A 17,842-nucleotide genomic window follows, 5' to 3' on the forward strand; every position below is an offset into this window, starting at 1 on the left:
CCCCCACGGCTGAAAGGGCGAGCATATTTGGTGCCACCGGGATTCGAACCCGCAACCCTCAGATTATGAGTTGAACGCCTTAACCACCTGGCCTCGTTCATCATGCACAAGTTACTTACGACTTCTGCCCGTAACAACAACAAAACTCATTTTAATGTTTCCAAACAACATCGTATATCTATTTCCACAAATACACACGTAAGTTGCCAAGAATCATGTGTTACTTTTATTGAATATTTGCAGTTCAAGTTTACAATTCAATTGTGTAGAAAAACGGAACAAGCTAAACTCACAATAATATTTTTCAGTGATAATATTCGATATGGAAAGGCATCCCAGTGATAAGTGCGGACTTACAACACTAAAAAACAGGTTTCGATACTCATGATACGCAGAGCCCTCTGTGTAGCTTTATTCTTAACCGCAAACAAACGATGCAAGAATAACAAGTACCATAAAGGGATATAATAATTAAAATACAGGATTTCCATGAAAATGGTAATCGGTTTTATTAAGAAAGGTACAAGTATTATTACATCAATACGGAAGTTGGAATATACAATTTGAGAATGTTAATTCCTTGCACTGAGGTTGAATTAACACTTTTGCCAATCGGTAGTTAAAACGTTTCTTCATCCTGATTATACGGATATAACATCCTTGGAACATGTAGCTTTAACATCCAATTTCCCCTTCGTTAGAACAAAACGTTTTCAAGTATTGGTCACTCTTAATGTTATGGGTATTGTAACTCAGCCAGTCTATTATCCCAAGATGGCTCAGAATTAACTTTGCTGGCTTACAAGTCTAAAAAACAAGTTTCAACTCTCTCAGTAAACACGACAAGTATAGCTCATCGTGTTGCTTCTAGTATTGATCACTAGGTTTTGTCTGCAGCGATTTTTTATACAAGGCTCTTCTAAAAGAGATTTTTGTTCTTTTCTAAGCCCATTTCGTGTCAAATATATTTGCATGACCACCTTTGCTATATAAGTGAATCATTAACAGTAAACCAGAAGACAATCTGTTATCACGTTAGATAATTCATTTTTTTGTGGAAAATATAATAGCATGTTTTCATATCATATAGAATGTCTAATATACCAATATATTTTAATACTTTATAACAAGCCTTACACTTTTGGAAGATTTCAACAGGGTTGAGTGACCTGGTGATTTGGTTATTGAATCGAACCTATCCTTAATGAAGGGTTCACGATTTAATGAAAATTAAGTAACAATTGTAGGCAAAAATTAAAATTTTATTTTCAATTTATATTAATAGTTCTAGGGGCCTACTCTTAGTTCAAACTGTTGGATCAGCCCAGTGAATGCACCAACTGTCGTCAGTTGCTCTCAAATGATGATATTTTCTTCTTTTCTACGTGAACATACACACATTGTATTAACTATTAGATGTACTATTATAGCATTTGTTTCAGTCATCAATCATACGTTAGACTGGTATTTAACACCACCCGTCATGAAATGATTCTTCCTCTTCAAACGTCCCAAACTTTGCCAGTTTCATGTAATATGTCTCTTCGTTTATCATTGTCTCTAAAAATACACCTGTCAAATTCTAAGAGTTATCTATAAACCTAACAGTGAAGGAGTTATAACCACATAATAATGTACAATTTTTAAAACTGAAGTTTTTCTTCTAATAATTTTACCAAGTTTGTATTTCAATTTCTAAGTGTTGTTTTCTCATTGTACCTTTATGCTTTCACTATTTCAGTTGTACCTGTTTATTTCTGCCTTTTCCATTTTAACTCTAACGTATCTTTTCTGTATTTAGATTAATCCATAAATAAATGTGATAATCCCTTCTTCTCTATCATGACTTGCCTTCTTCAGGGTATTCTTGCACAGGCTTGGTGGTTTTAGCTTAAATAACATTTGGAGTTTTTTGAAAGTCAAGAAATTGTAGGTTTTGGTTTATTAACAAAATTTTGACCTGAAACGATCAATCTCAGCAACACGTTAAAATGAATCAACCACCTCAAGATTCAACTGGTATACACTTTTATTATATCTTCACAAGCCATAGCATACATTAAAATCAATATCAACATAATTTTGCACCAACAGATACACAAATCTGTATCATAGAACACAACAACCACAACTACAGATCCTTTGTGGTTAAGGTTCGTCATGATGCGTTTTAAAATGAGATTTTGTGAAGTTGTTAATGTTAGGATAACTTGTGACATTATTTTCATCACTTAAACTGTTAAACCTAAAAAATACTTAACTGTATCTATGATATAAATAGATCAAATGAAAACGGTCCACAATAGGTTTATTTCAATATCTAAAACAATAAAAACAATGAGTTTATATCATTAACCTATTGATATAGCAATAAAATGTGTTAGAACCAAATAATTTCTAGAGCCAATATCTACTATGAATACATAGGGATTCTACTTTTTATATAAATCAGCCACAAGACTCCAATTAGATGTAAAGTTTTAACTAATTCCAATGTAACACAGTAAATAATTCATGTTATAATCTGTTTAATAACTGAAATAGTTACACTTGTTCTATATAGATACATGGATATTTAATAACTTTACAGTATAAGACATACAAAATAATTTGACAGTAAAATTTGTTTTCTCAGCCATTCCTAGTAAAATCTTGTTACAAATACCAAAATTGCAGTTATTTTATGAATAATTATACCAATCCATATTTCTCCTTATGTCTTTGATTACATGGTAATTTCTACATCTAAGTTTGAACATTTTGAGCTTCAGGGGAAATGAGAATTGTGCATTCATTTTCTCGAAGATTATTTGGAGAAAAGTAATATAAAGACTTAATATACAGCTTCACTTTAAAACAAGTTCTTTCACTTTTTTTTTCCCCATTTAATGGGTTTGTTTTTAGAATGTGTTGGATCTTCTATGCCTAAAATTGTCTAGCTATTTACTGGAAATATATTTAATAATGCTCATACAATAATAGGACTTGTAATGTGCTTCTAGCATACAATTCACATTACAAATACATAAATATAGATACAGTTAAGCAACTTTTTTATTCTGTTAATGTTTAATTACTACATAGTTTACATAACTACTAAAATACAAGAAATTAGCTCAAACATCAAATACAAATAACATACGAAGAAAAACAGAAAACGACAACTGAACACACAATATTTAAAGACACAGAAGTGTTAAATATTGTAATACTGGCAAACGATTATATTCTACATTTTCACAATGTTTACTTCATCATTACATTTTCAATAAGATATTATATTAAACAAATTCATTAATATGTTATGTTTTTCTTTATGTTGTTTCTAGTACAGTTCAAGTAATCGTGTTATGTACATTTAACATGTATTATCGCTTTCTTATTAAAACTAAAACTTCACATAAATGAATAACTTACTTTATAATAATAAACTATTTAAACATTACTAACACAGACTGTAGAACCATAATACTACTACTAATAATATACACGTTTACAGCTTTCTTTAAATTAGCTGAAAAATATTCATATTGAAAACTTGAGCCTGTACAAACTTCAAAATAACAAAAACAATATTGCAGTATGTTTTAAAATCGTAATTTATTTTCTTGTGCGATCTCATTCAATCCTTCTACTCTTTAAAATGTACCTTGATTTTTCTTTTCATTTTTGTAGCTTTGATGGTTTAAATTGTAGGAATTCTATCTACAATGTGATGTTTGTTTTGTTAATACATCAATTATTAAAACAAAACAGGACTAGAACAAAAGTTACAAGAAAGATAATGCTTAAAAGTACAAACCTAACGACTCTCAAATTAAAAAAATTAAACGTGGATTTTTTTTTGTGTTGGATGATATAAATTTAAACAAATTTAATCACTCATTCACGTGTACTTCAGAACTTTAACTTGACAGAGTGAAATGTATTACAAGTTTTATTAATACAAACACACTGACAATCCTTTTCACAATTAATCAGTTCTGGCTTTTATAAAATATAAATAATTGGTAATTGCTGCTTGAGGAATATAATGAACAGCCTATCAAAATGAAAATTAATATTTTCCTATAAATTACTAAAAGCATTGAGAAAATTATCGTTCTACAAGTTGTACTTCTAATTATAGAAGAAAAAAAATATTCGTAAGTCTATTAATAACAAAACATTTTTTTCCATTAGCTCACTCTATACATTAAACTAATACAACAACAATAACATTATCACTTTAACATGCTGTTAACAAACATTTTACAGAAAAAAAAAAAGGAGAACCATTAAATATTACAAAACAACAAATACACATGAAAACATACCTTAACAACATTAATACTACCATACCTGGGCAGGAAACAAGTAATCTAGGAAAAAACTATACAAATGTGTAGGTTAGAACATTAGTTTCAATACAGATGTCAGATGTGGCAGCATGCAAACAGAGCTTTCACATCAAGCTGCCTGGTCCACGATTCTCTTTCTAACAAATGGACTTGTGTTTCCTGAACTCTCTCAATTCAATGAGCCCAACTTTAAAGTCTTAATTGAAATGGTTTATCCAAACAGACCTGCTGCAAAAGAAATACACCTTTAATGACAAGCTCAGATTTATAGATAAACTGAATATTTTTAAAAAATGTTATTTCTAATAGCAATTTTGAAGACTTGAGTCTTCTTTTAGAATAAAAAAATGGAATTCTAGGTGTGGACTGAAGACTTAGAAACAGCTGCAGGTTTAGACTAAATAATATATAGTTACACAAATAAGAAAACTATGTGGACATGGTGGTGAACCAAGTACTAATAAAACAACTGAATGTCTGATGATTAGAAGGACATGAGTAGAAACAAAAAATATAAATAAAGAATAAAATAACAATTAGAAACTTTTGTTCTGTTTTGTGTAGATCCCTTCTGTTTAACACAGGGAGTCTATCAGAAATGTCACACAGAATAAAGCTTTTACTTATAAAACTATACACACATAACTTCAAGTAAAATTATTTAAAAAAATATATCACATTTTAAGATACAAAGTTTAAGGATTGCAAATTATAATCAGAAACATAATAGGAGTACAAACTACTGTACAATTACTGACCAAGATAAATCATGTATAAATATTTAGATATTTAAAACAAATATGGCAGGCCTTCCAGCATCTTTGAACAAACATACGTTTTCAAGTTAAAAGGTACTAGTATGGACTCATTGGATAATTCATAGTGATGGTAAGGTGTACACCGAGGAAAATGATACTTGTTAGATCAACGCTGTGTGTTTTCAGAATAGCTACAATTGATGTAGGCCTTCCCTAACAATTAGGGAATTACAAAGTACATTAAATACTTAAAAGATCGTTCAGTACCTTTAAAAGTTAATAGAATACATTCATGTGATATAATAGTAGTAGGATTATCACATGCTAATTTTGATTACTTAACCTGTAAACAAAATAATGGCATACACAGCCATGTACACTGAAGTGAGGCATACCCATAAAACAAAATAACAGACTCAACTAACCATATGACTGCTTACCTTAGAGAATATAATAGTGTCAAGCAGTAGAGCTTTAAATATTAAAGTATTATGAAAAAAAGGTTTATTTCAACAGATGAGGACAGGAAAAACTAACAGCTTATGCTTTCTTGTCAACAACTGACAAAACATTCACAAAGTAAAATAAAATAAACAGCCTTACATGATATGATAGATGTCACTGTGAAACTGTTTATACACTACCATAAGATGTAGTGATCTTCATAAGCATAGCTCCTGAAAGTACAATCTGATGTTTTGTTAGTTTTTTTAATACATTTTTTAATACATCAATAAAACAGGTCTAGAACAAAAGTTCTAGTCTTAGTGTTCATTATTTTGTATTCAAATGACTAAAGATTCATAATCACACCATTTAAAATATGTATAAAAAATATGAGGGAATACCTTCATAAATCAACAAAGCCTTTGCATGTTTAGTTCCATATTATAATAATTTTTCTGGAAACTCAATTTTTGAAAATGTAGCTTATACAAGATTCCTTGACATTTTACATACTTTCAGTATTAGTAGTGACGGGTTATATCAGTTGAAAAAATATGCAAACCATTAATAACAAATATATCAAAACTGAACTAAATTTAAACTGGATCTGACATTGGAATAAAGTATCACACCTAATGACATAGTAGGTTTTAAAATACTGATGCTGAAACACAACTTTATAACTAAATGTATTTTAACATGGAAATTCCTATAAAAGAAGCTCTGAACTTTCTACCTGGTCACTGGATTTTAATACAGATGTTACACCTTAATGTACGCTTTTGTGTTTACTAGAGTCTTGCTAACATTAAGCATCACTCAAAAATACATAGTTCCTGAAATCAGACATTTGTAAACTAAATACAAACTGTGGGTAAAACTGAAAGCTTTGGTCACAGAAACTGAACTGTAATAAAATAGTTTTCAGATTGCACATGAAATAAAGAGTGGAAATGTAATGTTGACAAAACACGAGTTATTTTTATCTCCAAATACTCTAAAAAATATAAGCTGATTTTCAAAACTTTAATGTTTTATATATTTCTTGGGAAATATGGGCTGGGTTCACTGGAAGGTCTGAATACAAATTAAAAACAAGTTCTGTTACCATGTAAACTTACCTAAAAAATAAACAAATACACAGATTTTACACAGACAGAGAAATTAAACTGTTGTAGTGGGCCATATTCCTCTTCAGTATGTCTGCACATGGTCCAAGGACCCGTTCAAATCGAGCTCGATCGAGTTTCACACATTTAAGAGGACCTTTAGCTCTTACAGTTGCAGCTCTTGGACGGTCTAAGAGTAGGGCAATTTCTCCTATGAAAGATTACAAAACAATCTTCAAAAAACCAGGTTTGAACAGTGACCTAAATTGTTAGTTTTTACGTAAGTATGCCAGGAACAATGTCAGTTGTAGAAAAACTAATTATACAATAACTAAAACATTAAAACAGAACATTGTATTTACATTGGTTTATACATTTAAGAGTACACATCATCCAAAATAGCATAGCACAAACATGAGTATCAGAAGCAAAGTCCAAATATTCATTTCTATAAGAGGTTCATGCCATAATAACTATTGTTTACCAGTAACCTTATTATATATGGCAGGTTGCTATTAGATAAGAGGAATTTTTATTATTATTTAAAAAAACGTTTCTAGTAAATAGGTTTTAGACACATCTTTGCATAAATTTTGTTCTAAATTTAATGGTCTATGTAAAGTATAACAGCTGTAGCAGAAGAACCAAACACAGGATATTTCTCAAGATTTGTTGAGAGATCACGCTATATAATTGACTCTTCAATTTTACTCAATAAAATAAAAAATAAAGGAACTTATTACTGAAAATAATTTCCTGCACTGATATTACATCAGTGGTTATTTTAATTCGGATGGTCTAGCATGTATAGTTGACTTTAAAGGTGCATCTTCAACAAATTTAATAATTGCCTTAGAAATTGTACTTTGGTTAGGTATAATTTCTGTGTGGTTGCCATATTTTTAAACACTTTAGTTTTTGAGTAAAAATGAAACAAAATATGTAGGTCCTCGAACTCAAGTTCCTCTCGGTCATTCAGCTGTTTCTGTGACGTTTTACAAATATGACATAATAGTTGCCAAACACGCTTCATTGTGCGCTGACCATTTTGTTCCTTTCAGTGCTGATGTTTTATGTAAATCTTTCAGTGCTTTTTTTTTATTAAATCCTTTGTGAGACTATTTTTGTCTTGATATTGCTACTTTATGTTTGTTTTATGATAACATGGTTTACTGCATTGCTTATGGTTGTAAAAACGGTTCGGCATCGGGCAAAAGCTTCTTTTCATTTTCATGCAAGGAGAAGGAACCGGCAAGGTGGCGACAGTGGGTGCGGATGGTCAGTAGAAAGAACTTAACACCTTAACAACATGCAAAGCTTTGTCAAGATCACTTTGAACACTCAGGTTTTGTGTTGGATCCCACCGTTTTGGATTCTGTGCATTTCAAGCCAGGCAGGTTAAGACTGAAAAAAACATCGGCAGTAGACAGGATCGTCCCCACCATCTTTCCTCATGTAGAGCTGAGGACTGATTTCAGCCTGCTGCATACAGGTTCCACCCCTCTGAAGCCATCCTTTGGCATCATGAAAAGAACAAACTTAAAGGTATGTGTGCAATATAAACAATAACTAGTAAAATATAATAATTTAAAAAGCTCAAGTACAAAGTCATAACAGACTCTGCCTCTGTTTCTCCACATGCACTGGCCATGTTTATTTACATTCAATGCGCTGGTGTTGGCAGTTTGTTTGGCAACTATTACGTCACAGTACTTTTCCTCACGGCAAACGTAAAAACTAAAACGTTCAGATTGCTGCTCAGAAAGGGCTCTTTCTGCACCAAGTTCTATGTTTCATTTATTAGCACATATTTTTTATAACAAATGTAAACCTGCAAAATTAATCAGTATGAGTAGTTCTTTTGACTGCAAAGTTTTCTTTTTTCTGTAAAATTCACCTTTAAAACACTGATTAGTTATCTATAATCCAATACCTGGATTCCAAAATGGTTACAAAACATCATAAACAACTGAAAATATTCACTTGTTTATCATTAAGAAACTTGTAGCCTACAGAAACAGATATACTTTTTTTTAAGACTATTTCATGGACATGAAAATTTATAGTGATAGACAGTTTGGTACAATTTATGTGCATTAGTTTACACACTTTATACATGCAAATGAAGTATCTAGGTTTAACTTTGCTAGATTTAACCACGTAGGAAATTTATGGTAAATGGAAGAAAAACTATCTTGCAATATATTACCAAAAATTACCAGATTAATAAGTTTAAATCACTGAGTTTTAAGCTTAATGACAATAATGAATTTTAATCAGAGAAACTTTAGAGGATTCTCCTTCAAAAAGAAAAATGTAGTGACAGCATCTTAAAGCCCTGATATTAACTATTTTTCATTTAAAGAATAAATTATGGTGATGTAACAAAAGGTAAGTATAGTTCTTTTGCACATTGCAAAATGCAACATTATTATTAGATAGGTACGTTAGTAAGAATAAATTAAAATTAATATCAAATAAAACAAAAACAAGAAAAGTAATTCTTAATTTTGTGAAAAAAGAAAGGTTAAGGTTTTCGTTCACCATTATACAGGTATTTAAAGGATGTTCCAGGTATGTTTTCAAGTCTGATAAATAAAATGTTCTAAAAATAACAACTTGGAAAAGTAAAGACACTAAAGATTTAATTACAGGTTGAAATTAGGCCACTTATCAAATAGCTTTTTATTAAATGAATTTTAAAAGTTAATTTCTCAATATGAAATTCAGTTACTGCATAAAACTATGTAGTTAAAGTGTCAAATTTTTGTACATAGTTAATGACCATCATATATGAGTGGTTTATCTTTTTTGATTTTGGTTTTACAATATTTTAAAACTTTTTTTAAATTTAAACATGCAATTTTGGGGTATTTTAACAGACCATAAAATAAAACCAATCATGAGTTGACTCACATCTACAAGATTAACAACTTCAATTATGTTTATGATTTACTCAAAGTTGTATAATTTTTGTAAGAGATGAATTTCAAAAAATGCCATTAGAAAATACACTGAGGCTTTGTTCATGTAAAATCTCATAGATGGTAGCAAGCTCAAAAGTTTTAGCTTGTCGTCAGGTGCATTGATCAGGCCCAATATTTTCACTTACAAAGAGTTCTGCAATTCTACCTATTATTATTACATTAATAAATTATTTTCAGTTTGCCCCTGCAGAAGAAAAGCCCACTTTTCAAAATCTTCTATCATAATTTTGTATGCATTTATCATTAAATGTTACATAGAAGTTAGGCTAACTATTTCTTTCCAAATATTCTGCCATCACATTGTGATTTTTGCATTAATAAAATCATAACTGCTACTTAGAGCTTTATTTTTCAAGACAGCTCACTGATATTTTATCTCATTTATTTTTGCTGTAGTGCTTGTGAAGGTCATTCAGGTAACATTCAGTGTTGGTTAGGGTGGTAGACAATGCTTGGTAATGGCTTACAAAAGAGTAACCCAGGCTACACATTGGTCACTTTTCCCCAACTGTGTATATTGCCTGCAGATAAGAAGCCATTTCATCATAACAGCTTGTACTTTGCACATGTTGGAAATATGACTAAAACAAAAGGAAATTTCCCCAGTTGAAAATGAAATAATTGTGAGTTTTATTTAAAAAAAACATTACAAAAATGAAGACAGATGAGTCACAAAACCTTTACAAAAGTGTTACAGAAGAAAACAGTCAGACTTTCATTTACAGATGAAACCTGACAACCCACAAACATCAGACTTCACTTCAGAAAGGTATGTTTATGTGAATCAGTGTAAATTAATGCATATAAACTTTTGTCTGTTACTAAGGTACAAGATAACCTCAATATACACATATTTCTTATTACTTTTCAGTTTGAATGATACCCAAAAACTACAATATATGATAGAAAGACAACCACATGCTGGTATCAACAATCCTGCCCTATAGACACTCGAGGAAGTTATATCATTTATTCAACTGTCCAAAAAACTGTTCTTTTATTTCACTGTGAGCTTCATCAAGGACTGAAAAGTATTTTAGTAATCAAATGTGTATGTGGTGAAAATGTGAGAATTCAAACAGACAATTCACCAGGAGGAGAACATCACTATGTCAATGGTTCTGCTATTTGGGGTTTCACTGCCACAGGTGCTAAACATTCACAATTGGAACAAGTGTGCTCTATCATGAATGTACCCTGTTTGTAGTGAGTATACATTTCATTGGAATTTGATAAAGTTTATATATACATGTCAAACCACAGAAATTATATTTCAATATTTATAGCCTTTGTCTATATTATTTTGTCCATAAGCCAAATAGTGTAACTTCCATGTTGATCTGATGAAGTTGGTTGCACAATACCGTAAATTCTGGCATATAAGTCGAAAATTTAACACCAAATTTCAAGTTTAAAAAATCCATCCTTGACTTATACGGCGGTGACGTTTTTCATGACATGAATTCTAGTAAATTCAGATTCGAGAAAACCATCGCAAATCAAAATTATATGATATGACATATAGGTATTTATTTATAAAATAGTAAAATACTAGTAATCCTACTCAACATGAGATCGATCAAACACAAAGTCCCATTCCTCACCATTCAAATGGTCATCGTAAGGATCCTCTTCTGGAATAATGTCATGCTCCACTGATGATGAGGGGATATCGTAATCCTCTTCCCATAACATATCATCCTCCGTACCGTCCATCGCATTGGTAATTGAGCATTTTTTGAATGAGTTTACAACGATTTTTAGATCAATAGAGTCCCAGGAATCTTTTACCCACTGACACACTGTAGGCAAAAATGCAGCACGCATATTTCCGGCGGCGGCAGTGCAAGTTTTTTGACCCGATGCCATCCACTCATTCCACTTGGTGCGCATAGAATCCTTAAATGGTTTATTTAACGATACATCCAGAGGTTGCAGTACAGATGTTAATCCACCTGGAATCACCGCCATATCTGTTTTTTTCGAATTTAATGCTTTTTTCGTATCCGTTAAATGTGACTTGAACATGTCCCACACTAACAACGATTTGGGTTTAAGCATGGCACCTGGCTGACGGGCCCACACTTCGTTAATCCATTTGACACATCCACTATCGTCCATCCATCCTTTTTCTTGTACATGAACCACGACTCCTGGTGGAAACTTGTCTTTTGGCATCGTTTTTCTTTTAAATATTCAATATTCAACTGCGTCATCAGCAGACTTTGTCAGGCGGCGCCATTTTCAAGAATTCTTATTATCCGCTATGACTAGCTACGCCTCGCCTCTGGTCGGCATAAAAATGACAGATTTGCACTTTACAATAGAGAGCAAAGTTCTGTCACTACGTGTTCTGAGAATTCATTTTGCTTGACTCATTCGCGGCGCTTTGCTGCGCTTTCACTCATGCAACGTTTCGTTTGCCAAAGTAAAGTGAGAAATCTGCGTTGATTGGCCAACATGACATGCTTGCTCGACAAATAAGGCTTTCACTAAAAGAAGAAGTGTCATGTTTTATGCACCTTACGGTATTCCTGTCTAGACAAATTTATTGATTTTCTTTTATCTGGTGTGTCTAACCTTGCTATGCTTAGCTAGGAAATTAGCTGACCAATCGGCTCTGAATGAATTTTTAACTGTCTATCCAGTTTCAATTTCCAGTTTCAAAATGTCAGTTACAAATTTCAGTGACAAATTTGTAAATAATTATAAATCGTTAAACAAGCAAGATGTCCAGTCAACCACGAAGAAGGATGAAATATGATGCAGCATTCAAGATAAAAGTCATTCAAGCAGCCAAAGCATAGGCGGCAGTTTCGTTCCATCGGCGAGGCAGGCCAATACGACGGTGAAGTGTTGTTTTTCGTGCCCTGTGGTCTTCACCAGAACTGTCTTTTCTCCTTTTTTGTTAATTGTAGTGTTGCCAACGATATCAAAAAACATGGGCATTTCGTCCATATTTCCAATGTGAGCCATATTGTATTCATTTCATTTTCTTTGATTGATGACGAAGGTCTGGAATTGCGTGATCTTGTAGTCCAAATCTTTCGGTAGCTGTTGAGCAATTTTTGTCTTTTGACGAATGACCAGATCATGACGATGCATAAAACGAGAACACCAACTGACTGTTGCCTTAAAATCCATGCTGTCTTCTTTATTCTTAGCTGCCCATTGTAAAGCTTTCAGTCGGATAAGGGCTCTTGTTACGATTCTGCCACATTGACGTTCAGATAACACCCATGTCGCTATTTCCTTCTCTAATCTTGGCCATTTTTCTTGATTTTGACCACGATTCGCACATTTGGTTAAGGGCAATTCTTTGATAGTGTTTTCTGCCTTCCTCCAATCTCTGACCAATTTTTCACTTATGCAATAGTGCCGAAGCTGCTGCGCTTGTTGCTACTGTCTTTGGCTGCTTGAATGACATTTATCTTGAATGCTGCATCATATTTCATCCTTCTTTGTGGTTGACTGGACATCTTGCTTGTTTAACGATTTATAATTATTTAAAAATTTGTCACTGAAATTTCTAACTGACATTTTGAAACTGGATAGACAGTTAAAAATTCATTCAGAGCCGATTGGTCAGCTAATTTCCTAGCTAAGCGTAGCAAGGTTAGACACACCAGATAAAAGAAAATCAATAAATTTGTCTAGACAGGAATACCGTAAGGTGCATAAAACGTGACACTTCTTCTTTTAGTGAAAGCCTTATTTGTCGAAAGCAAGCATGTCATGTTGGCCAATCAACGAGATTTCACTTTACTTTGGCAAACGAAACGTCACGTGAGTGAAAGCGCAGCAAAGCGCACGAATGAGTCAGCAAAAATGAATTCTCAGAACACGTAGTGACAGAACTTTTGCTCTCTATTGTAAAGTGCAAATCTGTCATTTTTATGCTGACCAGAGGCGAGGCGTAGCTAGTCACAGCGGATAATAAGAATTCTTGAAAATGGTGCTGCCTGACAAAGTCTGCTGATGACGCAGTTGATTATTGAATATCACTTCCTTAGCTACACCTTGCCGCTGATGCTGACTGAAATATTCCGACCAAGCGATTTGAGCCAGAGAAGGGGGTCGACTTATACGGCAGGTACATGTCAAAATCATGATTTTTAGGCCAAACTTATAGACCTCGACTTATACGCCGGAATTTACGGTATGTGCTTTTTTTTCTGGTTTGGAAATGAGAAGCATTGCTCCATAAGCAACTAATAACAGCAGGTTGCAAAAAAAGATATCTTGCTAAAGAAGATGGTGATGTGGACATGGATGGAGTTCCATATATTACTGTAACTGTTCATGAAGTAAGAGTTGTTGTTGTTTCAAAGTTACACAATGGGCTGTCTGTGCTCTGTCCACCACGGGTATTGAAGCCTGGTTTGTAGCGTTGTAAGTCTACAGACATACTGCTGAGCCACTGGAGTAAGGAGAGAAATTATGGACACAGATACACAGATATCTCAAGAATAGCAGTTATTACTGTTCAAAAGTCAAAACTATTTTTCTCAGATGTAAGAATTAATTTTGTTGTGTGTGTACTGCATCAGCAAGGAAAGGAAAAGAAATCAAATATACTTGTTACAGAAACTGGAATGAGTCTTTAGTGCAATAGAATCTGACATAATTGTAGAAGTATTTCAAAAGTCAGAAGAGATGCATAAGCTCCAATATAAGAAAAATGATGGGTGATGGTGGTTCATCAGTACATAAAAAAAGGTATGGAGCATGTATCTTATGGCAGGGATGTGCTAAGCATACTGTAAGGCTATACACAAAAACTTTATTCTAAATAGCAGGAGAAAGTGCAGAAAACTGCAAACACTCGAACAAAGACAGAATATTGAGATTTTAAAAATGTGCACATGGAGCTGTTCAACACAATGCACAAAACAGTAATTCTGTAAGAGTATTGAAAGAAGATTTAAATAATGCACCCTTCCATACATTTGGTGATCATAGCAAGTGCAAATCCTGTTACTGTTCCCCATGAATAGATAACTGACATCAAAACAATTTGAATAACATACCTTATAAAACCTTAAGCTGAATAATGACTGCTGTTGATACATTAGTCAGAAAGGTATACCATCTGATAAGTACTTCAACAAACAACTCAGCAGAAATTGATATGCATCTTGTGACAAGATTTTTTGGTGACAAACAGATCTGCAGAAGGGCATATACTGCAGGTTTAGCATTTCAACTTGGCCCAACATGGGATAGTCTGGCCTGGAAATCCAACATCACAAAGAGTACAGATGCACTTTTTGAAGAAATATACAGCTAAAATACAGACTCAAAGGATGGTGGTTCATAAGAGACTTGTAGCTCCTGAAGCAAAAAAGAAATTCTGAATATCCAAGTAACTTCTATTTGTAAATAACAATGAAAAAAAGGATTATGGACCTCAGTCAGAAAAGCCTGATCTTCCAGATTCAGAGTTCATAAAACTGAAAAGTGATTTGTTAAAAAAAACAACAAACTATGAGTTACAAAAGAACAACAAACTGAAATAGAAAAACAAACACAAGGTCAGTGCAACAACTATTCATGGAGAACAGAGAAAACAAATTACAGCTTTCCACTTTGGAGAAATTTGTAAAATGAAGGATACATCATTAAGCTTCAAATAATAAGTTTATACAGTTCTTCTGTCTCTACATCTGCAACAGAGTATGGTAAAAGCAATGAAAAAATGCCCCATTTGATTACTCTACTAAAACTGGAAACCAAATACAGGAGGGTGGCCTGATTGTGGACACAGAAAAAGAGATACTTAGTAGCCTCCCCAGATGCCATTTTAGGATGTAACAGTATTATTGAAGTCGAGCATATTGAATAAAAGCTAAGGGAATGACTTCTTTATAAACTGCACAAACATATTATTACCAAGTACAGGATCAACTTTATTCATATAACTGGTAAAACTTTTTGTGATTTCATTATTTGGACACCTCTTGACATAAGTATCAAAAACATCCCTCAAGATGACATTTTTTGGAATGAAAAAATGCTCCCTAAACCAGATTGATTTTATTTTTCACATTATTGAATCTCAAGGTTTACAAGAACCAAACTATGTTTTTGTGGCCAAAAGAAAGATGGAAGTAAAGAAACAAAATGAAATACAGAAAACCTTCTAGAAAGTTTCTTTCAACCTATGTATGTCTTGTTTGAGATATAAAGGCATCACTGGCCTTTCAATTTCTGTTTATTATTGTGCATGTCTTCAACCAATTTATATTTTTATGTATTCACATTATGAATCAATCTTTAAGTTGCAAATGTTTGTTGTTTTCATACGCGAGTACTTTTAGTGTAAATAAAAATTTAAAAAAATATTTGCCTTTTCACTTTATTGGAGTTTACAATATCACATTACAAAACACATGGTTATGTTGTTTATTCTGTTTGTTTGTTTGTTTTTTTTCCAAAGTTACATAGTTCAACCTCATGAGCAGTTTGGATTTATATTAGCTTTCATTATGCAATATAAAAATATTAAAAATACAGTAAGAAAATAGTTGATAAATACTTTCAATATTCTACAGTTATTTCACTGTATTATTACAAATATTTTTAATTGAAAATACTCATAAAAAATTGCAACTTTCCTAACTTTTGATCAGTTTCAAACTTAACTAGTTTTGTGATGTCAGCAAAGCTTTTCCTAGAAACTTGCTTATTTACCACCTAAATATTCTAAACAACAGATATTTGTAATCGTTTCTTCTAACATTGTGTCCCACATTTCCTGGAGCATTCCTTTCTGTTAACATAGGGGTGTGTCCCATATCCTTTAGCCTGGAGCATTCCTTTAGCTGTTAGGGTAGGGATTCGCAACCCCTAAAGTTATGGCAGGCACATGAGAAATTTTGCACATTGATTTGAAATAGGCAGAAACACCTTTGGTATAGGACCACTTATTTTTCAGTTGGCAGTCATGAATGCAAAAGAAATTTAATAAATGTACTTTATTTTTAATTTACGCAATCATTCAAACTACTTATATGTAAAGATTTTACATGTTTTTACAATTATATTATTTATCTTCAGTTCACATATGTTGAAGATATCTTTCAAACATTGTAACTATTTAAATTCTCACAGAAACTAGAAAATGGTTTTATAAGACAACTTATACATAATTATGTGTTGTTTGTCAAATTTTATTACTTCTCAAGAAGTCCAGTTTTATATATCTCTTGGAAATTGAGATTTTTATGTTTATCTCTAATAGCAGTGGTTTCCAGTGATTTACTACTAATCAAACAATGTAATTGTAACATGTCTCAGGCAGGTAACTTGACCTGATTCTGTGTATAATGGAGTACTTCTAAAAGGGGTGGTAGGGTTTCAGTAACGTGTAAAATGAAACTGATATCAAAATCACTGTGATCTCACTATGCAGACAAAGTTGGGATTTTCTAAATATGTAAATATATATACATATCAAAAATGGCAACTTTTATTGCACAAGAACTCAATTTAGAATGTAGCATGTATGAATACTGCTAAGAAAGAAATAGGAGTGTGGGCTTCATTTTCTACATGGTAACAAACTCTGTTGATAATTCCTTTCTTCACTTAAAGCTTTTGAATTTATAAGATCTATAACAAAATACATGTTTATTATATTCAAAGTGTCTGGACAGTATTTTCTGTTTGTATAGGTTCAGATATCCCTGAACTAAACATCACAAAATAATCTGAGTTTTTAGTTGTACTTTATTTATAGTGTACTTAGCTAAGAATTCAGATTTTAATACTATAAATTTAGCTTTATGATACAATATTTAATTTGCATGTAAAGTATATTTATCATAAAGAACAACACACACTACAAAACATATAAAACCCAAACTTATACTTCAGATAACAGAGATCATAACGTTATGAAACCAAGAATACAAAAAATATTACTGGACAGTTCTCTGTATATCACTAATAAACTTGAGGATTAGCAATCTGACTGTGTTATTTATAAGCAACAGTCTATTTTTATTGTTCAAGTTTTATGTTTCTGTGGGTATTATGATTGGCTTGTATGCACTCTTAAATATTAGCTAGATCAATTGTTGAATAGAACTTATAACAGCATACCAGTTCTAATAGGAAGAATTGGTTACATACATGTTAAACGAGATCTTAGCAATGCAAGGGGGACAGTACTGTACATAGGCTCCACCTATAAACTG

At 32.3% G+C, this 17,842-nt stretch overlaps 1 protein-coding gene across 7 annotated transcripts in view; it reads right to left on the reverse strand.

The window, feature by feature from the left end:
* Positions 1–2,011: 2,011 nt before the first annotated feature.
* The window catches only part of LOC143224938 (cAMP-dependent protein kinase regulatory subunit-like), a 33,333-nt gene continuing 17,502 nt past the window's right edge, over positions 2,012–17,842 (reverse strand). For 5 of the 7 annotated variants that reach the window (XM_076453434.1, XM_076453436.1, XM_076453439.1 and 2 more), the window contains 2 exons: positions 6,667–6,865; positions 2,012–4,568 (listed from right to left, as the gene is read on the reverse strand). In XM_076453434.1, coding sequence (XP_076309549.1) covers positions 6,693–6,865 — 173 coding nt within the window. In that variant the 3' untranslated portion in view covers positions 2,012–4,568; positions 6,667–6,692. The remainder of the gene's footprint in view (positions 4,569–6,666; positions 6,866–17,842) is intronic. The other 2 variants (XM_076453435.1, XM_076453437.1) reach the window with 1 other exon arrangement.

This window comes from Tachypleus tridentatus, chromosome 9, assembly GCF_004210375.1.
Source record: "Tachypleus tridentatus isolate NWPU-2018 chromosome 9, ASM421037v1, whole genome shotgun sequence".
NCBI lineage: Eukaryota > Metazoa > Arthropoda > Merostomata > Xiphosura > Limulidae > Tachypleus > Tachypleus tridentatus.